Here is a 22,169-nt window from a genome sequence, read left to right on the forward strand (position 1 = left end):
TGTGTTTTTAAAGCAGCCATCTGCTGTGCACCTACTGGGTGCTGCTCTGAGGCAGCCTGTTATATATAAACCACACGGGCAGCCAGCCTGGTGGGCTGTAACCACAACAGGACGTACTCGGGACTTTGTCTTCTTATGTTTGTCCTTCCTACACTAAGGGGTTAACATAGAGCAACTGGGAGGGAAGTGGGGAGCAGCTGTGGTGTGGGAGGAAGACCTAGAAGACCCAGATGTTCTGAGCCTCAGTTTCCTCTTCTGTAAAACAGAAGACTGGGGCCATGAAGGTGTTTGCTGAGATATAGAATATGTTCTGGTCCAGGGAGGAGGAGTGCGGGAACCGTTGAACAAAGCTGGAGGTCAACACCTCGGGAACCCTGTCTCTTTCTTTACCCTTCAAGGCTTAGCCTCCTCTGTCTTCAAGTGGAAGCTGAGCTGTTTGGATCACTCTGAGTAAGGATGGGAGAAAGACGGTTGAGGGGTGGATATGTGTGACTCAAGTCAACTTTCCCCGCCTGTGTGCTGATGTAAAGTCACACGTGGAAGCTGGCACAGACTGCTAGCTGCACTTCATCCCCTCCTGGACCCTGACAGGGTGGGATTCAGCCGAGTCTAACTGGAACCAGCACCCCTGCCTCGGCGAGCTAGCGTTTGTTACGCGTGGAAGGAATGACTCTGTTCTTGCCAAAGTCAAGTCTGCCTGAAAATAATCAGCTGGGGCTCAAAGACAGGGGAGAGATGGGGAATTCATTGTTCAGCTGCAAAAACCCGGGGGGGGGGGAGAGAGAGAGAGAGAGAGAGAGAGAGAGAGAGAGAGAGAGAGAGAGAGATAGAGATAGATATTTTTGCAGGGATGAGGTCACCAAATACTCATGGCCAGAGGCCACATCTTCCAACATATGGAGGACCCCAACTCCCATGGATGGGCAAATGCCAGGTACGGGGATTTGTCCCATGCACAGAGTAGCTGGTAACACCACCTAACATCCAGGAGTTCACATAGGAAAGGAAAACCCAGCTTCTGGTCCTCAATATGTACTACAGCATCCTGTCTGCACAGCAGACCTAGGAGGTGGCCATACTCTTCTCCCCCGTCAGAGAAGGAAACTGAGAACTTTGGAGGGTGGGTGACTTACAAAGGGTCTTTCTTTGTTCCCGCGTCAGAAATGGACTCTAGACCAGGCTCCGGCACCCCTTCCAGGGATGCTGGGATGGGACCTCCAAGGCCTCGCGCGTGCTAAGCAAGCACTCTACTACTGAGCTAGACCTTGTCTTCCAACTGCATCACACTGCCCTCTGCCCCACCTCCAGTCCTGTAACCGGTCTTTGTTCCAGGACTCTCGGCTTGTCACCAACATTGATGTTCCCCAAGCTCCCTGCCTGAGAGTGTGGTTACCAGTCACCCACTCGTGAGAAAGGGACTTCAGCAGTGTCAGCCCTCCATGAGCTGGGTCTGGCAAGTCCCTCTCCTTCCAGGTGGATAAGAACTCGTCTACCCTTTACCCTCTAGGCTGTGGAGCCTACCACCTTCACTGGGCAATCCTGAGGAAGCTGTAAGGCTTCTGCGCCAATGTGGCCCTGGCAATGCCCCACTTCTAGGCCCCACTGGACACTCCTGCTGGCCAGTCTAAATGTTTATGTCTGCCAGGGTAGTGGCTGGGATGGATTTATTTAGCCTTGGAGTGCAGTGCTTTTCTGATTATAAACTGTCTAGCTATGCTCCGGGGAGCCCTGGGATCTGCAGGCTTCTGCCCCTGTCCCCCACAAAGATGGAAACCCCAATAGGGCCCTACAAACCCTGGGTCACCCTCTGTGAGCGTTCTGGGAGTAAGCCCAGAGAATGAATAGAAAGACAGTCCACATACCAGGCTGGATTCTCTGCGCGGGGGAGGTCTTGTCCTCAGATTTGGGGAGCCTGAAAGAAGAGCCACAGCTTTAAGAATCCTAATGGACAGCAGTACCTACACCTGTCTTCCCTGGGTGGGATCCATTCAGATCCTTGAAACTTGATGCTTTGGTCGCACAGTCATGAAAGACCCTGTGTTCTAAGTCACCAGGAGTGAAGATACCTTCAAGTCACTCTGGGGGTGGAAGGATCCACCACCCCTGAAATGATATGTACACCAATCTACAGATACTGCAGGGAGTTTTCAAGGTAAAGGCCGCATGGATTTATCAAATTTTCAGCAGAAGCAGGAACCACATCTGTTTTTGCTCACTAGTCCTAAGTCCTCTGAAGGGAGCACAAGGCAAGAGACTAAAGTCCTCCCCGATTAAGATTTTGCCAAGCACCAGAGAGCTAACAATAAAGTTAAGAGCTAAATATTTAAAAACAAAACACCCAAAACAGCATTCCCTCAGATTGTTGGCAAAATAGAAACCGCCCCACACCCCATAATAGCAGAGGTGTTGCTAGGTCACAGGTGTGTGGAAGCTCGGGCACACAGGCTTTAGTAACAGACTGTGTCTGCAGGTGGGGGTGGGCACATGTGCCTCAGTGTTAGGAAGTCAGCTTTCTCCTTTCACCTGCACGGTGAGTCCCAGGATCTGGTCAGATTAGGCCTGAGTGGCAAGCACCTTTGCACATCAGGCCTTCTTGCCAACCCTCCTCCACATCTTACATCCCGCAGGGCGAGCCTGCACAGAAGACCACAGACTTGGAGCTCATGGGTTTATAAAACCAGCTATATGCCAATCACCTAGATAAGATGCCACTTCTTGCTCTTGGGGTCTGTCCCTCTGCTAAAGAGCCACCCCTGGTTCCTTCTTAGGGAGAGGGAGGCCAGCAGCCTGCTCCCTCCCTCCTGCAGTATATCTTCAGAGTTGCAGCTTACAGGGACATAGCCACTCCCTAGGCCTCTTCAACTCTTGTGACCATCAAAGGCATGTGGACAGAACCCAGACTGTCAGTCAGGGTGAAAAAGTCACGAAGGTCCCGGGTAGCCCCTGGATTCCCCTCACCCATGCCTGCCCACTCTGTAGCTCTTTGGGAGGAACTGGGGGCCTTCAAGGGCTTACTGATCTGGGCCCTCTGAGGGGCGATCCTGGCCACGGCTGGCGAGCCCTGGGCTAGCTTGGATGTGGTCCTCTCGGGAATGGCCAAGGCGCTGCCATTGGAGGCGTTGCAGAGGATGGGTAAGCTGATCTCCTTCTTGGTGATGGGGGCCTCGGACCCCTCGCCTTCAGCCGGAGCCTCCTTATCCCCAGACGCCTTCTTGTTGAGAAGGTTGCTGATCTCCATGATGTTCCCTATGATCTCCACCGGACCCGCCAGGTTCTTCTTCCGGGTTGGCAGGTCATCCTTGGCCTTCTTCAGGTAGGACGCTGGTGCCCAACCCTCTTTGCCGAGGTACCTGTGAGAGGAAGGGGCACACACCATCATTAAAGCTCTCATTTCTGGTTTCCCCTTCTCCTCCCAGGTCTGTCTCCATCTGAGCCTGCCTAGCTGAGCCTTCTCTCTAACGCTCTGCTGGAGGCTTGGCCGTTCTGCTGTTGCCGAGGAAAACAGAGCTGGGGCCAGATGCTGGAAATCAGAGCGACTGCTCTCAGACAGATGCAGGATCCTAACACTACGGTTCTTTTAGATGTAGGTAGCCCTCGTGATGGCCCGAGGGTAGTTCTAGAGAAAAGAAGTTACGAATGGATGTTGTATGACCAGTCACAATCCCTATAGAAGCGGAATGTGAGCTGAGAGGAAAGGGGCAAGCACAGGTGAGAGTCCTTGATGCGCCGTCTTGCCCAGCTTTCTTCTGTAGGATACAGGGATGCAGCTTCAGACCCAGAAGGACTTGAGAACCAAGGAGGCCGTAAGATGGTTGAGCATGGTGGCACATGCCTAAAATCTCAGCAGTCAAAAGGCTGAGGCAGGAGGATTGGAAGTTCTAGGCCAGATCTGGAAAACAACTACTTTGGGATTGGATTTGAGGCCCTCTTAATATAAGGAGGTTCGTGCTTGGCACTGTAAACTTGCTCGTAGGCCCAGAGGGGACCTAGTATTGTTCTTGCTGAGTCCGTGGTTCTCAGTCTCCCTAAGGCTGCAACCCCTTAATACAGTTCCTCAGGTTGTGCTGACCCCCAACCATAAAGTTATTTTTGTTGCTACTTCATAACTGGAATTTCGTTACTGTTATGAATTGTCTGAAATATCCGTGTTTTTTGATGGTCTTAGGTGACCCCTGTGAAGGGGTCATTTGACTCCCAAAGAGTCGAACCCACAAACTGAGAACGGCTGTGCTAAACAGACAAGACTGTTGAGCTTCCTTCTTAATATTTATTTTTATATACATACACTGGTGCTCCCCTCAACCTCAGGCCAGAAAAGCTTCTCTCTGTGGTGGTCAGCACTTAGTGCAATGACTGGTTTCAACCTTCTTAATGCTAAGAATAATTGACCACTGACTGTTCTGCCACGAATGGGATATCTGCATCACCTCCTTCCACAAAAGGCTCTCAGGGAACATCACGAAACAGGGGGTGGAGAGACTGTAAGAGCCAGAGGGGGGAGGTATGCTGGGGGTGGGGGGAGGGGAATGCTGTTTTCTGGACTCCACAAGGCTACTGCACCCATGAATTCACAGTGGCTGGTTACCTGTATAAGATTAGGACAACGAGATTGATAAACATTATAGCACTAATTGAACCTATCGGGAAGGAGAGGACATAAAGGGAGGAAGGGGAAGTGTTGGGGAGGACTGCAGAGGGTAGAGAGGGAGAGCTGGGTTGGATATGGTCAAATATGGTGTTTACATGTACAAAGGTGTCAAAGACTTTAAAAAAAAAAGAAATTCTATTTTTTTATTTTGAAGCTCTAGGTCAGCCTGGGCTAAAGAGTATGCGTCTATCTCAATAAAGAAGAGAGGTAGGGTTTAAGCCTTAGCACCACACAAGCAAACACAGAGGCACACACCTGTGACCCCAGCACTCTGGAGGTGGAGGCAGGGGATCAGAAGTTCAGGGCCATCCTCAGCTACACGGGCTAGTCTGGATAGAAGAGACCTTGTGTCAAAACAAAGCAACATTTAAAAAAAAAAAGAGTGGGATGGGAGGGGTGGCCACCACCTAATGGGGGAGGGTCTGGGCACTGCTAGACAGACAGCAGACAAGGTCAAGTTCACAGGATGAGTCCACACATGTAACCTTTTAATACTGTGGCTTAAAAATAAAGTATTTGATAGGTGAGTTGAGGACAATCAGGGAAAACAGGTAAGATCTAGCTTCTCATCATACAAGAAGAAGAAGGAACAAGGAAAGAGCCAGGCATGGTGGCTCATGCCCATACTCACTAGTTGGGAGGCTGAGGCAGGAGGATTGCCTTAAATCACACCAGCTTAGGTTACACAGGGAGTATCAGGCCAAATGGGGCTATATACAAGGTCTTGTATTTTTTTAAAAAGTCATATTTATATCATCTTGAGGGTTAAAAAAAAAGTGCCTTTTTGTCTGTGTAGCTCTGGCTGTCCTGGAACTTGCTCTGTAGAGCAGACTGGCCTCGAACTCACAGAGATCTGCCTGCCTCTGCCTCCGGAGTGCTGGGCTTATGGCAAGTGCCACCACTGCAGTGGAAGGAGCCTTTCTAACTGGGGCTACAAATACAAAAGCATAAACAGATGAAAGCACATGACCGGGAAAACTCAGACCATCGTTATGGCAAAACCAAACCAACCCAAGAGCTCATAAACCAAAGGCAAATGACAGGGCCAACTTAAGTTTTGGTGACTCCGTGATGTTTAAACAACTTGCCCCCCCTTCCCCCACATGGTATCAAGCCTTCACCCAAACTGGCAGGGAACTTGCTTCTGGGCCCAGCACTGGCTGGCCAGTGCTTCTGACTCTAGGTCGCATTGTCCCCATTTGCTCTCTGGGACACAGCTGGCTCTTTAGAAATGGCTCTCACAGACCAGACGTCTGACAACCCCCCTACCGCCCTTCCCAGTGTGACCTTGATCTTGGGCGTGTGTTAGGTAGGAGAAAGGCAACAGAGAGGTCCAGGCAGGAGGTGGCTCCTCACAGCCATGTCACTGGGAGGCTCACACAGGTGTGTCCAGCTTACATGTTCCTTGGAAGGCAGGCATTACTGTACTGAGGCTGGCTCCTGGATGTGACAGGTAGAAGCTGAAGCACAGAAGGTCAAGGGTGGAGAGGAACAGTGAGAATGATCTTTCTGTGGCAGTAGCTAAGACTCAGAAAGGCAAGGCAGTTATCAGAGGGCCTGAGGGAGAGTGTGCCACACCAGGCCCAGAGCCTGGGGTTCTTGAAGCTCTGAAAAAGACCTTGCTGGTATTTTGTTATATATGACAGTGGCAGTGGAATTGGGTAGGGACTGTAGGGTAATAGTCAGGTGCACATAGGGCCCAGGGTGTCCCATTCCACAGCCCTCTGTGTTCCACATGCTGTATCGATAAAGCTTGTCCTGGGCTTTGTGTTACAGGATACAGCAGGCAGAGCAATGCACGCTTCAGGGGTGGCTCTGTGTCTGGGCACAACTTCCTCACAGCTGTTCCTCAGCTCTGTAGTAGGACTGGCTCCAGAGAGAAGCAGGCCTCAGAGGGAATGTGTAGGAGTGTGTGTGTGTGTGTGTGTGTGTGTGTGTGTAAGGCTGGGGAGAAAAAAGAAAGACAGGAAATGAGGATCAACACACAGTGTGGAATGTTGGGAAATAACAATGTTTTAAGGAGGTATCTGGTAGGCTTCTTAAGGTCGAACGGGATCCCCAGGGTCCTTTTCAATTGAAGTTCCCACTGGCTAAAAAGGACCAAACAAGAGGGACAGTAGCTGACTAGAAGTAGCCCAGATTGACACTATTCGTTTTCTTAAAACAAACACACAGACAGATAGACAGAAAACCCTAAAATATAAAAGGCAGCTGTGGTGATCACTCCTAGGCAAACACACGCAGACCACCAGCCGACTGCAACATCTATCTGTGGGCCTTTCCACATCAGGCTTGGGGCTGATGGAATTGCAGGTAGTTTCAGCTTCTATTGCTTAGAGAACACAGAAGACCAGGGGTGACTGCTTTGGATAACACATGTGTAAGTACACGGTCCCGTGCCACATGACAGGTTAGAAAGGTACATCTCAGTCCTCCAGACTGACAGGCACCAGGGCAAGGGTGATGGGGGCATCAGTTCACACTAAGGCTCAGTTACCTACGTCCTCCCTTGCAGCACAGACTAACTTTAAGACCATCTGACTCTGCTGTGCCCTTAGCCACTGCTGCATGAGAACTCACACTGATGGATCACAGGGTGTTACGGCACTGGCCTGTGAAAAGGGACCACAGTGACTCTGAGGCAGCTGTCTCCCTAGCTCACACAGGGGACTGTTTCTGTTAGCCGGGTTGCAAGCAGAAGAGAGAGAAGCTGAGCAGACTCTCTACGGCTGAATTGCTCCAAAGGAACTTTCTGACCACAAATCCACTTAAGGCAGGTCCAGGGTTGGTAACGGTAGAATGAGACCCACAGAGTTTCGCTTGCAACACTATTCTAGACACACGCCCAAATGGATCGCTTGGCTGAGAAGAGTGACGAGGCTCCGGGAAAGACACCGAGAGAAGGAAGAGATCTCACTTGGAACCCAGCCTTGTGTCCAGCCCTGTAGACACAATGGCCCTACACCCACCAGGAGCATGGATGCCAGAGGTCTGTGTCTGGAGCCTTGGCTGTTGTGAGCCACAGAGGCAGCCTGCTGGGTCTTAGCAGGGTCTGTGGAGGCTGGTGTTTCAGGTCATCTCAGCGGAGGAGCAGGGGATTGCCCCACGGCCTCTGAGCTGAGCCAGCTCCTTGCCCTACTGGCTGGGGCTCAGCCTCTGCCTTCAGGTCCTAGGAGACAACCGGTGAGCCGGCCGAGCAGAGCTGGCACACATTTGTCTTTGGTATCTATCTGCCTGTCAGCTACCTTGCATGAACTCTGTTGCCCAGGAGCCAGGCTCTTACCTGATGTACCACCAGCCTTCCAGGTTCCTTCGAATCACCTCCACGGTGACACCCTTCTCGAAGCCGATCTCGTCTTTGCTCTGGCTGGTGTAGGGCTGCACAGTGACATACTTCTCTTCTGTGAGTCGGGGGTGAGTGAGAAAGCACGGTTAATTTGAGGCTGTGGTGCAGATCCGTCTCCCGTTCCCCTCTGTCCCGGCTGAGCCTTGCTCAGCCACGTACTAACACGCCCTGGGCCAGCATTGGCTTCTCCAGAGAAGGGGAAGCAGGGCTCAGAGAGCAGAAGAGGAGTCACTGGGTTAGGGGGTCGCTGCTGTTCCCAGGATAAGCCAAAGCTAGGCAGGGTTCCGGGGTGCCAGCAAAGCCTCAGGCAGCGTGAAAGCAGATCCCCCAGACAGGGTGTTGGGGTCCCAGGGTTTGGAGGAATCTGCTTCTCCTAGGCTTTAAGTCAAGAAATCGAGACCAATGCTAGGTGTGACCTGGATGCCTTGGAAACCCTACCGTGTCTCCCCTCGGAACACGTCATGTCCCATCTACACTCCACACTCTGGATTCCAGCCCTGCAAACCTCTTACCATGCATGGCATTTACCCTAGAGTGTTCCATGGAGCAAGTTCTACAGGAGCGGTTGTGGGATTTGTTACAGTGTGTGCGATTGACAAGGGCCCCACCACAGGCCCCTCCTGCAGAGCCACATGTTCTAGTCCCCCTGTGTGTCTCCGGGCCACCTCCAAGTTTCCCCATAGCACTGAAGTCTTCTTGGAAAGAACTTGGTGGGCAGGCTGAGCAGCAGGCATTCCTAAAAGCCTTTGTTCAGGCTTCCAGGTCTGCTGAGGTTCACTCCTGTCCACATGAAGCCCCAGGGTAGACCTGCAACTGACTGGGTGAGGCCACCCATCTCTTAGAAGACCGTCCATTGGATGGCCTGGGGTCCGAGGAAGAGCATGGTGCACCCTCCCCCACTGGGAGAAGTGGTTATCTGGAGGCGCTCTTGGGACAACTGTGCTGGCTGCTTCCAGGAGGGCACAATGGTATCCTGCACACAACAGTAGGGACTGTTGCAGTTGGATCCTGGACTCTCTCCATGAGAAAAGCAGGGATGAGCAGGGACTGAGGAAGGAGCTTGCCTGGGAGCTCAAAATAGCAGGAGTCTGGCCTCAAAGCCACCTCCTGCTCCTGGCTCCCAGCTGGACCTTGTTGGACAGCCTGCCTCAACCTCTGGGTCGCTGTGGGGGGTTAGGAGAGAGTTACCGCACCCACACCCTGCTGTGGGAGAGAGTTCATTCTCCCGTTACTGGGGTGCTGTCTGTAGCCCTCTGCTGGGGATTAGCATCTCCCTCTGATAGAGGCCACTGTCTTGCCAGGTTGCAGGATGGACCCGATGGACCACAGGCCATGCTTGAAAAACTGCCCCAAAGCAAAAGGTGGGTGAGGGCCCGGGGGGCTGCACAGCTCTTCATCAGACTCTCTTACCACAGGCCTTTCTCAGCAGCCACTAAGGAGGGCTCTGCTCGGAGCCTGCAGATTCCATCCCGGCCCTGCCCAGGAGTGCTGCCAACACTGCCTGAGAACCTACCCCGCCAGATTCTGACTAGGGCCCTGGAGAAGTTCCACAGGCTCCAGGCCAACGCTCTACTCTCCTGCCTGCTCCATTTTCCAGTGGGGCACGGTAAACCCTGGCCTAGGCAGTGGCTATCGGGACAGTGCCAGGCCTGGGAATCCAGGGCCCGAGGTCCGGGCGAGGCCAGGCCTGGGCTCCACATTTTGCCTTTGTTCGGCCAGGCTATTTTTAAAAGCCTGTGGTTCGAGCAGGAAGCGATCAGGAAAGTTTTCCTAGGCAAGGTTGCTTTTGAAGAGAAAAATGACAGCCCTTCTTAGGGGAAGATTAGAGGAGCCCTGCCCGGCTCCATGGCCGAGAACAGGGCCCTGACCATGTGCTCAGCCTCGCGGGTGCCAAGCCTGACCACAACAGCCTTTTAAGTGTGTGTGGTGGGCAGAGTCCACGGCCGGCCACTTGGGGCAGGGTACACAACCATGGATATTGGTTCTGGCAAGTGAAGCTGGTTGCAAAGGACCCCATACTTGAGGCAATGTCATGGCCTCCCAGTTAAAATGCTAATCAGCAGAGGCTCATTCGACACTAATCACTGTGGGATTCTGGAGGAGCGCTCAGGCCTGCTTCCTGACAGGGCAAGACAGACCACCTCTCCCTGATTGTCTCTTTGGACTGGCGGTTTTCGGCTCAGGTTGGGGAGACAGATGTCTACCGCAGGTTGACACAGGTGACTTGGGTCTTGGGCCACTCATCTTACAAGTGAGCTGTCATCCTCCTTACAGAGACCAGTCCCTACTTCTGGTCCTAGTCATAGACTCGATGGTCAAGGGGAATTGTCTAGAGAAGAGAACATCCAGACACATGTAAAATGGTCTCCATAGGTAGCTAAATCTGTAGTTGGGTTGGTCTCTGGAAGAGACGCCCCTTTAAGAGACAGGGCTGAGGGAAGAGTGAGGTAGCTAAGGTCTGGTCAGGGCCCCTGCGTTCTGTGATCATGCTATGCAGAGATGATGGCAGTCTTTCCCTGGTGAGTGAAGGCTGGCCAGGAGGCCGGCGGGCGGGTAGGTGGGGGAAGTGGACAGCCTGTCCCAGTTGGGGAGGCAGGGGCTGGAAGCCCTGTAGTTTCCAAACCGCAGAAGCCTTCCCTTTCCAAACACTTTCCCCTCTGTCAGCAGTCTCTCTGCTCCCCTTCCGGCCTCTCCAACCCCTCCAACCCCTCCACGGAGAGGCCTCCGATTCCAGAGGCCTGGCCAGCTGAGGGACAGGGATGGGAGGACCCGGAAGCTCTGACTTTTCTTTTACTCATGGCCCCTGCTGGGTTTCCAGCTGCTGCTCCCTGTGGGGTACACGGCAGCCAGCTCTCCGTGAGCCCTCTTTAGCTGCCTGATATAACTGAATACAGTTCATAGGGCTGGGGCCGGGAAGTGTGTGATAATGAACGTGAAGCTGTGGCTTGTCCTTGCTCAAGTACAGGTGACTGCAGAATTGTGATTACTTAGGGACCTGCACGCACTGTTTTGTCTGATTTTACCACACCTTCATAGTATGGGGGGGGTCATGTATGTGTGTCAATTGTGGGTATTGCAGTTATATGCTGATGTGTCTGGGAGACTTAAGTTGTACAAGAAATCCATCTGTGACTGTATTCCCCAGCTACATGTAGCAGAGCTTGTTTGGTGGCACTTCTAGAATCACCGTCTCTGAGTGGGCACAGCTGGGGTGGCGGTTGGATATGCTATGAGGCACTGCTAGCCACACCTGTAGCCTTCAGGCCTTGTGTGGGCCTGTCTCTGGTCTCTGTGCATCTGTGTGGTAATGCAGGCAACAGCATGTCTGGGACTCAGCGAGTGATTGGATGCAGAACAGGCCGAACCTTTGTCTTCCTTATGGGATTTATTTGTCTTTGCCACTGGAGTCGGAGGCCGGGTTCAACCCTACCCTCTTGGCAGAGTGGTCCCCTACCGCCTCACTTTCGGGTGGCCTTTGCTGGCAGTGTGGCCTGATGCTGCTTCTCCAACTCAGGCCCCCTGCATCAGCCCCCAGGGTCCACACTAAGCCCTGCCTCTGGAAGAGCTGGGTTCTTTATGGCCAACACTGAGTCAGCCATTGGCTGGGGCCACCCTGGAGTACAGACGTTCTATAGCCCGATTCTTGGGGGAGGCGCTGAAATACAGTCATTTGGGAACAAGCTTTGGGCAGTGAGTCATGGGTAGCCCTGTTCTCCACAGAGGCCTGTGTGCACTATACACCCGTCTCAGCTTCTAGCTATACTGTCACCACAAGGAACACACAACATGCTCTACTCCCTGGGGGGCCAGGAAAGACTGACCACCCAGCATGAAGGTCTATACATGTTTAGGGGTACATCCAGAGGCTGTCCCTCCTGTCCCTCCCCATCCTTCCACAAGTTCCTGGATGCTGGGAAGGATCTGGGCCAAACAGTCCTGACTCAGCAAATGTCAGCTTCCCAGTCAGCCCAGGGCCTCCCTGGAGCCCTTGACCGAGCTCCTGAGAGCCTATGGGCCAGCGCTCCTGCTGAGGGACGGCCCATAGTCAGTGTTGGTTGGAAAATGCTCTGGAGCCATGGTAGGCTTGGCTTCTGTGCCCTTCTAGGTTCCAGTGGAGCTGCTGAAGAAGGGCTGTTACCACAGCTGACAAGAGAGTTGGGTCTGAGGGACTCTTTCTTAGTGGAAGGAATAATAAAGGACAGAAGATGGGACCCTGTCAGGAGCAGGACGCTATGATCTCTCTAGCATGCAGGACCCAGGGCAGGGGTGGCTTTCCTTTGAGACCCAGGACTTTTCTCGTGCCTCTCTTCCCTTCCAAGGAACATATAAACTTATCGCAAGTCTCATATCCCCAGTGCCCAGGGCCAGCCAAAGCCACCCCTAGTGCCACATCAAGTCCCAAGCAAGGCCCTGTCCCCAATCTGCGCTGCAGTGAATGAGAAACAAATCTTGCCAGATCTGGGTGAGTCAGGAGACCACAGGCAGAGAGCAGAGCAGGCAAAGGAGAGGGTGTTAGTGAGAGACAGGCAGCTGCGGGAGGAGAGGCAGGCGCCCGTGGTCACCTCGGCTGTGCTGCCTGTTGACCATCCCGCCCAGGGTCCACCGGCGATCCAGGCGCCGCAGGTGTGCCTTGCGTCTCTTGGACACTGCCGTGAGAGATGGTGATGGTGCCCACGGCCCACACGAACCAAACCGGTGGAGAGAATGGAGATGAAGATGAGAGGGGATGGGGAAGGGGAGGAGAGAGGGGTTGTGTGTATGAGCTGCTGGGCTACTGTTGCCTGGACTGAACCTGATCTAGAAGCAAACTAAAGGATCTTAGGTCCTCCCCCTTAGAGATTGGAAGACTCTTAACTGCAGCTCCCAGAGATCCCCCTGGGTTCTGGAAAGTTTGCTGTCTACTCAACAGGCACGACTGTTAACTTGCCGCCATGGCCAGGTACCATGTAAAGAAAGGAAGGGTGCCCAGGGGGACACAGGGGGGCCTTCCTTGCTGGGTCAGAGCTCTCCCCACTGGGTTAATTTATATCCTATTTGTCTGCCAGGGAAGGTTTGCTGGATGAGATGCACACGGGCAGAGGCTACAGCCAAGACTGTTCCATTGTGTTATCCTTCTATGTGCATCTGATGACAAAGACCACAGCCATCCGGCTTCTCACCGGTCAAGTCTGCTTTGCTTCCTGTGACTCCCCGCACCCTGCCCCCTGCAGATGAGCCCTGAGCTCTGGCTCTCCACGCGCTGCCTTCCTATGTGACTCCCAAAGGAATGGACACTAGATATAGACCCCAGAGGGCCAGCTTGCCTCACTTTCTAGCACCAAAGGAAGATGCCGGACTGCCTAGTTCTGGGGAGGGTGGCTGGCTGGTAGAGCAGGTAAAAGAAACACTGTCCACACATACGTGGGCCAAAAGCCAATAAAACCTCTGGAAATATCTGCTTGCCTTGTGAGGAGAGCGGCTATGCATGCTGTTTCTCCTTTCCTCTTCTTTATTACGAGTTTTATTTTTTATTTTATGTGTATGTATGTATGTATGAATGATGCATGTATGCCCACTGATGGCAGCGGAGGACATCAGATCCCCTGGAACTGGGGTTTGAGATGGTGGTGAGCTGCCAAGCTTTCTGGAAGAGCAGGCCATGTTCTTAACTACCGAGACATCTCTCTGGTCCTGCAACCTGCTTCTTGGCAACAGGCTAGGAGTGTGGGCTGCGGCCTGGACATACTCCCAGCTCCCCTGCCACTGCCCTAGGAAGGCTCCGCAGATCTAAAATGTGACCAGTGTGATGGCACCCAGGTCCTATGGGAAGTGTGCAGAGCGGCCACATGCTTGGTGCACACATACACTCATGCACACAGCTCTGAACACAGATGTTGCCCTGGCTGTCCCCTAATTCCTAATTCATCAGGGTCAAAGTCTTCCACAACCTGTCTGTAGCTTCAGCTGTCTTGACATAACTCAGAGTCATGTGAGGGATTAGGGATTAGTCAATTAGGGATTACTTCTGTAGCCATCATGAGGCTGTCTCTGTCTCTGTCTCTCTCCCCCTTTTCTCCTCCCTTCCTCCCCTCTCACCCCTCTCTCTGTTATTCAAGACAGGGTTTCTCTGTGTAGCCCTGGCTGTCCTGGAACTCACTCTGTAGACCAGGCTGAACTTGAATTCACAGAGATCGGTCTGCCTCTACCTCCCGAACACTCATATTAAAGGCGTGTGCTGCCCACCACGGCCCAGCTATGAGGCATTTTCTTGACTGTTAGTTGATGCAATGGAGAAGGGTCCAGCCCTCTGTGGCCAGTATCATCCCTAGGCAGGGGGGGTTCCTGGGCTGTTTAGGAAAGCTAGCTGAGCAGAAGCTAGGGCTTAAACCCGTCAGCAGTGGCCCCCTGCTTCTGCTTCAAGCTCCTGCCTTGGCTTCCCTTGATGATGAACGAGACCCTAGAAGTGTACTGAAGTAAACCCTGCAATCCCCAGCTCACTAAACATCACGGTGTTTATCACAGCAACAGAAGCCTCACCAGAACAGTTGGGCACCACTTGTTCCGTGCAGAATTGCCCACGTTGCTCTGTTGTTGAGGCCTGCTGAGCCCTCTCCTACCTTGTCTGGTTCTGTCTCGGGCTTCTGTTGCTAACCAGTGCCTCTTCGTTCTACTTTGCTCTTCTTGCTGATGCCTTTTCTGTCATGTATCTCCTTGACAAACCCAGAGTGACCTTGTTTCCCCACAAGCACATTCTTCAGAGACACCACAACAAAGTCATGAGACCACCTGTACTCAAACCTGGGTGAGGACAGACTCATGACTGAACACCCTGAGCCCCTGCCCTTGGAGTTAGACCTATAACACATATATCATCCCTCGGGGTAGGTAATAAGGGTTTGCTCCTGGCCTGACATCAGGGACATTTGAGTGGTTTTATTTTTTCTTTTAAAACAGGATCTCATGTAGCCCAGGCTAGCCTTGAACTCTTGATCCTTCGCTTGCACCTTTCTTTTTTTTTTTTTTAAAAAAAGATTTGTTTATTATATTTATATGAGTACACTGTAGCTGTCTTCAGACACGCCAGAAGAGGGCGTCAGATCTCAACCATGTGGTTGCTGGGATTTGAATTCAGGACCTTCGGAAGAGCAGTCAGTGCTCTTATCCGCTGAGCCATCTCACCAGCCCACTTGCACCTTTCAAGTGTTGAGATTGCAGGCACACATGGCTGCACCCAGAGAGCCGATGTTCTGAGAGGCCTGATGGGCTGTGAGTCAGTAGGTAGGCAGCAAGGTCTGCGGATGGCAGACAGACTGCACGGAACCTAGTTGTGAGGTACAACAGACCCAGAAGAGAATCACAAAGACTTGGGGAGGGACCTAGGATCTGGAACCCTGTTACAAGGTGGATGTGTACAGAGTGCCTCCAACAAAGGACCTAGCAACAAAGGATGAAGAAGGATCTGGCCCTGACTGTTCACTTGGCCTGGGCAGCAGCAGCAGAGGAATAAGCCAGAAGGAGGCCTGGGCTGTGGGTGGCAGGACCACATCTCTCTGGCCTTCAGACACAGCCACCTGGATCATTCCTATTGACTGACCGTTAGGGCAAAGGATTCCTGCTGCCAGGCCACAGGACAGTCGGGAGACATTAACAGCAGGAATCTGGGAAGTGGGGGGGGGGGCTCACACTTATTGGGGTACTGGTGGCTTTGAGGGCGAAGGCAGTCTCTGAGATGCATGAAGAAACACCCAGAGGAATCTTACAGAGCCAGAGCCAGCTGGAGCGTCTGTGTGGGAACTGGAGCACCCCAGTATCTGGGAAGCTGAGAGGGGCTCACCGGACAGCCACCAGTGTCCTGAGCAGGATTACAGATTACAGGACTGTGTCCACACAATTCACGCTTGGGGTCGGCTTGCCGGCAGGTGTCTGTGGAGTTCTTGAGGGAAACCCAGGGTTTCCAGCACTCAGCATGTTCTCTACCCTAACGGTGACAAAGCTGAAAGTCCACAGCCTAAGAGAGCTTTCCCTGTCCCGAGCCCCACATGGAGGCTGACAAAGATGGGCCAGGGTATGAGGTGACCATGTGGGCTGGTCTCAGTGAGTGAATCGCAACAGAAGGGGCTTGGGTAAAATCCAACCCACTATAGCAGCTGAGGTGACTTAGGGAGGAGTCAGGGAACTGCCTCTAGGAGGGGCTGGCCCCTAGAAACCCCCACTCCAGTGATTGCTCTCCTATGAATCCACAGGCCTCACCTTCCCCAGTCTTGGAGGTGTTGATGTCCGAGTCGTCTCGTGTGCCATTCTGGGCCTCCAAGTAGGTGGCGGGGACCCAACCTTGCTCCTCAGATGTGCTCACAAACCACCAGCCTACAAAGGGGACAAGAGAGAGGGGACAAGAGAGAAGAGGCTGTGAATGCCTGCCAGATGGTGGAGGCAGGCTGTGAATGCCTGCTGGATAGTGGAGGCAGGCGCGGGGACCAGGACATGGACGGCAGAAGTGGTCAGAGGGCAAGGCACTAACCCAGACAACCTGGGGAATGTCCTTGATCAATTACGGCAGAAAAGATAAATATTCTTCCTGAGAAGAGAGTGAGAGGCCCCTCCCCCACAGTCATGCACATTTGATGTAAACAATACATTAGGTGTAGTGGGAACAGTGGTACCCCACCCCAGGGTTGAATGCATTGCCCAGGGAGGTGAGGAGAGTCTGTCAGAGCACAAGGCACCCTCCATCTTTCTTCTCAGTCTCCCTGCAGTTGGGCAGCCTCTGGCTTTGAAAAGCATGGTGGCCTCACAGAGACTGACAGTCAGTGTTTCTTTTCCCCAGCACGGGTCAGCAGTGCTCCCACTTCACCTGCTCCCAGCTGCCCTTGAAGGGTGCTGACACTGCAATCACAGTAAATGTGCGCACAGCATCCTCACGTGACCTCCCACAGGCAGGTCACATGACAAAGGCTCATTCATAGCTCTTGTCCATTCATGGTGTCTGCTCATTCGCTTGCTCATTCACTCAAGAATCAGTTACGGAATAAAATATCTGAAGTTTAGGTCTTGGGACCCCTGGCTGTTTTCAGACGACCCTTACTTGCCCCCTCTCCCCTCCCTTCTCTCCTTTGTCCTCCACATTATCTGGCCTCGGGGTTCCTTTCTGTTCAAGGCAGACTCTCTGGGTCCAGTTCAGAGTTTCCAAGGTTTCTTTTAGGCGGCAGCAAGTGGCAGCCTGAGAAGACACAGGGGAGGTTCTCCTAGGCACCCCCAAGCTGGGCTTGGCCTGGGAAGGTGGAGGAGATGCTTCATGGGTAATAAGAAAACAACAGAGAGAAGAAATAGCCGGGCAGCCCTTAGAACAAAAGTCATTCCCTAGGTCTTAAATTAGGCCCTCTCTGTCCCTTACAGCAGGCCAGGGTTTCCAAAGTCTGTGGACCAGCCATCCCACCCTTGAAGAAGACTCCACAGTCCTCTGCTTGACGCTCTGCAAAGCCCATTGAGGCCCTGGCCTGTATGCCTCGGAGTCTCGGTTGGGTCACTGACACTCTGGGGTCACTGACTCTCTGGGGTCTCTGACACTCTGGGGTCTCCGTTTCCTCTGCTGCTGACAGCTGGGCCAGTTCCCTAGCTCAAATCCCATGGCCCAGGGCCCTTGCTGGCTGCCTGGTATAGGCCACGGCGTTCATTTCTTCCAGGGGTGAAAGAGAGGCCGGCAGAAGCCTTCTTCCCCACAGCGCAGAGCAACTACCCAGCCTTGACTAGAACCTGAGTATTAGGCCTGCCCTCCGAGCTACGCTGTGATGGCAAGACCCGGCCACACACATGGACACACGGACAACCTCCATGGGGACTTCTCTTCGAGGCCTTCTTGGAGGCCCAAAAGGCCAGAAGAAGGAAGCTAGGCATGAGCTACAAGACGATGGGTCTCTGGGCTAAGGAAGAAGGGCGATTTGACTTCTAATGAGAGAACAGTTGAGGCCACTGAGCAGTTTAGGATGGGGAGGTGCTGGTACCCACCTGTGGGAACAGGCCGGTAGTCAGGCAGGCCAGGGCCAGAAATACTCTACTGACACCCTGTAGCACTCCAGTCTCTGGGCTGTGGGTGGCTCTCAGGGCACCAGATGACCTGCCTCACTAAGCTTCTGGGAGCTTGCCCAGGCGGCTCCCATCCTGGGGCCAACGGACAGAAGTGCTTTCAGAGAACTAGAGACGGTGGGAGTTAGATGCTCACTTTGAAGCTCAAGTCAGGCTGGGGATGCTCAGCGATGGTGGGGGCCTCCACTCATCCTCTGCCTTTACCTCGAATGCTCTGACATTTGGGTAATAGATGCTCTCGGTGCCCGGAGAAGCCCGATAGGGTTGGTCAGGTCAGCATCCATAGATGTGAAAAGGGCCTCCCTGACCACCTCTCCTGAACCTGGAAGGCGGCAGGCTGCCTCCATTTGGATGTCTGAAGAGCAAGGGGGTAGCTACAGAGATAGCAAGATCACCACCTGCTCCTTCACCTAGGCTTGTAGTGGAAGCCTTCCTCCCTCTTCTGCTGGACTCAGGTGGGTGAGAACCGATGTGGGCTTGAGTACCAATCAATCATGCTCACCAAGTGGACCCACGGGACTCAAGGGGTACTACCAACTTGGGGTCACTTTTCAAGAGACTCCTGAAAGCCAAAGCTCACGCCAATATTTGTAGCAACTCCTCAGGGTCCCAAGTAGGAAGGCAGGTGACTTGGTGGTCTAATGGAGGTTGGGTGGCTGTCTCCCAGGACGGGGCTCCCAAGTCATCCTGGCAGGAGCTAAGGATGCTCATCCCTTCTATAGGCAGAGGGCTCGTGAGGGACGCCTGTCTTCATCTGTCACACTTCTACTGCACAGGCTTTGGTTCTAGAAGTGGGGACTGGATGGAGATTTGCTAAGAGGCGGAATGGCAGTGACACCCAGTGAGTAGAGCACCATCACTAGGTTCCTGTGTACCTCACGCTGTGTCCAGGTAGCCTCTTTAAAATGGGACATGCCAGGCTGGGTGTGGTAGCACACGCTTTAAATCCTAGCACTCGGGAAGGAGAGGCAGGTGCATCTCTGTGAGTTTGAGGCCAGCCTGGCCTACAGAGCAAGGTCCAGAACAGTCAGGGCAGAGAGAAACCTGAAGAGTCTGGCCATACCCAAGCCTCTGCTGGACATCAACTTAGAACTTCATTCTCTTGCAGGACCTGGGGCTGAAAACGTCATCATCCTTAGAGCCCAGTGTCCAGCACTGCCTAGGAACACTAGCCTAAGCTTCTGCTCCCGCCCCAACACTTGCAGAACTGGGCAGGTGATATGATTTAGAAACCTGTGGGGTTTCTAAATGCACTGCAATACATGTACTTTTCCATCAGTGTGTGTGTGTGTACGCGCGCGTGCTCACGTATGGACAAGGGTATACTGAGTGGGGGGAAGGGTGGTTATGTATGTATACCCATCTATGTGTGGGTGGGCACATGACATATGGGACCAGAGCTAGGTCTGCATCTGCATGCATTACACAATTACAGCCAACCACAGTAAGAACGTTCAACTCCCTATGTAGGCCGCTTTATTTACTTTATTCTGAGAAATGACATCATTGTCATTAAGTTTCCCACTTTAGAGATGAGGAAAGGTGATAAACCTAGAGAGTTCATCTAGAGCTCTGAGTCTTAGCCACTCTAGATGGTACAGGTGACACACTGGGTCCCTCAATTGTCACTTATGTTATCCTGGCTTAATATAGCCTAGCTGTGCAACCTACTAACCTTTCTGATTCTCAGTCTCCCCTCTGATATGAGCATCCATCTGCCAAGGCTGAAGAGGAGAATCAGAGAACGGACTGGTGGCTGGGCTCAGCTAGTCCCAGAGTGGTGTGGCTGCTGATGGATGGCTAAGCGTCCACACCTGTCCACACAAGCAGGGTAGCTATGTCACCTAGAGGGCCCATGGGGGAGGGGAGGGGCTCCCACTCTTTGTTCCTGGGTGGAGAACGGCAGGGATTCGTTTCAGAGAGGCCTGAGAGAGCTCCCTGCGGGTGTGTGACCTGTAAAGCGTCTTCCAGGCGGAACCCCAGGCTGCGGAGTCATCCAGAAGGACAAACCTCTGAGGTTCCTCCTTCTTCCCCAGGGTCTCCCCAGGAAGCAAAGGCCCACGGGAGAGGCCTCCCTCTTTATCTTGGTCTAAGTGCCAAGGCGCTAGAGAGAGAGGACACGGTTGCCTAAGGGTGTGGATGTGGAAGACACAGACCAGGCCCAGCCCCAGGAAGGAACTGCTCAGGCTCAGGAGCCAGGTGCCCCCGCCTCAGGCCACAGGTATCTCCTGTGACCATTTGGTTGGTCACTATGAGTCTACCTGTCTGGCCAGTTTCTGGGAATGAAGTTTGACTCTTCCACATGGAGGCAAGGCAGGGGTGGGGGGTGGGGGCATATGAGAGAGAGAGAGACAGAGACAGAGACAGAGAGAGACAGAGAGTGAGAAAGAGAGAGAGAAAGAGAGAGACATAGGAAGAGCAGCAGGACAGAAGCCTCTTCAGGAGGGGCTGAGCATGGCTGGGGGTTGGCAGGAAGTGACGGGCACCCCCAGGCCACTGCTGTCCCCAGGGTGACCAGGCCACAATGGCCTCCTTAAGTAGGGAGGATAATGAACTCATTAGAGCTAGAGTGAGGCCAGCTGTATACAATTAGGATGTTAATAAAGTCCTCTGAGGTCACTGCTCAGCCTAGGACAAAGCAGATGGCGGGGGAGGGGAGCCCCTACTCCTTTCCTCCCCTCCTGAAATCCTCCCAATCCTTCCAGATGTTGAGATGTGTCTTCCTTGAGGCCCCCACTCCCCCCACTCTTCTGGCTCTGCTCACCCTGGGACTGGGTCCAGTTTGAAACCTGGCTTCACCACTTCCTAACTGGGCCACTGGCCCTCTGTGAGCCTCATTGGCATACAAGGATAATAACTATCTGGGGAGGAGACTCCCCTCAAACAGGGACACAGAACTGTCAATCACCTGGGATTTTTACTGAGCTCCTGGTACATGCCAGGCACTGTTCCAGTGAAAGGAAAGCCACCCCCAAGAGCACGCTGGAGGTTCTCCTTCTCCAGCCCCCCAGGCAGGGCACACAGCTAGCTGTGAGGCCAACAGGAGAGGCCCCTTTTCCTGGCTCCAGCACTGGTGTCAGCCCCTTGGCCCAAACCCAGGATTCTGAGACGGGCCACAACTCTGATTTTGGAATTTGAGAAACTTAGCACCTTTAGGTGAGTGCCTCACTTTTGTACCTAACGCAGTGTCCCAACTCTTGCCCACTGCAGAGTGAGTTCATGTGTGGCTCTACCTCTGACCCGGGCCTCTTCAGGCTTCCATACGCAGGTGACAAATGGTGTGACATGCACCTAGGTACTAAAGAGACTGCAGACATTTGGGGTCTTGATGGTTTGGATTTGGGGGAGCCTGAAACCCATCCTACCAGAACCCTCAAGCAGCACCCTAACTTGCTGCCGCAAATGCCCCCACTCTGTGTCAGGTCTTCTTTTCTCTAGAAGTGTGATGTGCCTAAGCAGCCCTATCTTTCTTCCTTGGATTAGTGAGCATCCAATGAGAAGGACTGCCCAGGCATAAGTCACCTGCACACACCACCTGGCCATGGCCGAGCCCTAAAGTCCTGGCCTCAGCTCCATTTCCTTCCTATCTCCTTGTAGCAGATCTGGGGCTTCTCTCTAGAGGGACCAGAGGAACAGGAAATGCAGCCCACTCAACACATGCTGTGCCTTTAAGAACAGCAAAAGGCTAACATCCCTGGGCCAGGCCTCCCCTGGTCAGAAGGTTCTGTCCGGGCATCCTCCTGCCAAGACACACTCCAGTTCTCAGCATGTGGCCTCCACTGTCCAAAGAAAACAGGAGAGGCTTTGGAGCTGGTCGAGGGCTCCCCAGTCCCTCTTGTGTGCACACACACAGCGCCTGGCCTCCTGACCCACTCACCTAGTCTTACCCTTGGCACTCGCCCTATTTTGTTGTCCAAGGCCCACTCCACTCCCTTTCCCCATATGGGGCCTTGAGGCCAGAGGGTCCAGAGCCTTCCCAGGGTGCCTGGATTCCAAGACCATGAGCACAAACTGCCTACATCACCATCTGGAAGGCTCCGTGGAGTCCGTGGCAAGGAGACAGAGGCTGGGCTGCTGCCGTCTCTCCTAGCTTGTACCGCCCACCTCACTGGATCG

At 53.3% G+C, this 22,169-nt stretch overlaps 1 protein-coding gene across 3 annotated transcripts in view; it reads right to left on the reverse strand.

The window, feature by feature from the left end:
- The window catches only part of Sh3pxd2a (SH3 and PX domains 2A), a 204,715-nt gene that overhangs the window by 10,228 nt on the left and 172,318 nt on the right, over window positions 1-22,169 (reverse strand). For 2 of the 3 annotated variants that reach the window (XM_021200446.2, XM_029531346.1), the window contains 5 exons: window positions 16,224-16,337; window positions 12,557-12,640; window positions 7,932-8,049; window positions 3,016-3,350; window positions 1,863-1,912 (listed from right to left, as the gene is read on the reverse strand). In XM_021200446.2, the coding sequence (XP_021056105.1) occupies window positions 1,863-1,912; window positions 3,016-3,350; window positions 7,932-8,049; window positions 12,557-12,640; window positions 16,224-16,337 (701 nt within the window). The remainder of the gene's footprint in view (window positions 1-1,862; window positions 1,913-3,015; window positions 3,351-7,931; window positions 8,050-12,556; window positions 12,641-16,223; window positions 16,338-22,169) is intronic. The other variant, XM_021200454.2, reaches the window with a different exon arrangement.

Source organism: Mus pahari, chromosome 1 (genome assembly GCF_900095145.1).
Source record: "Mus pahari chromosome 1, PAHARI_EIJ_v1.1, whole genome shotgun sequence".
NCBI lineage: Eukaryota > Metazoa > Chordata > Mammalia > Rodentia > Muridae > Mus > Mus pahari.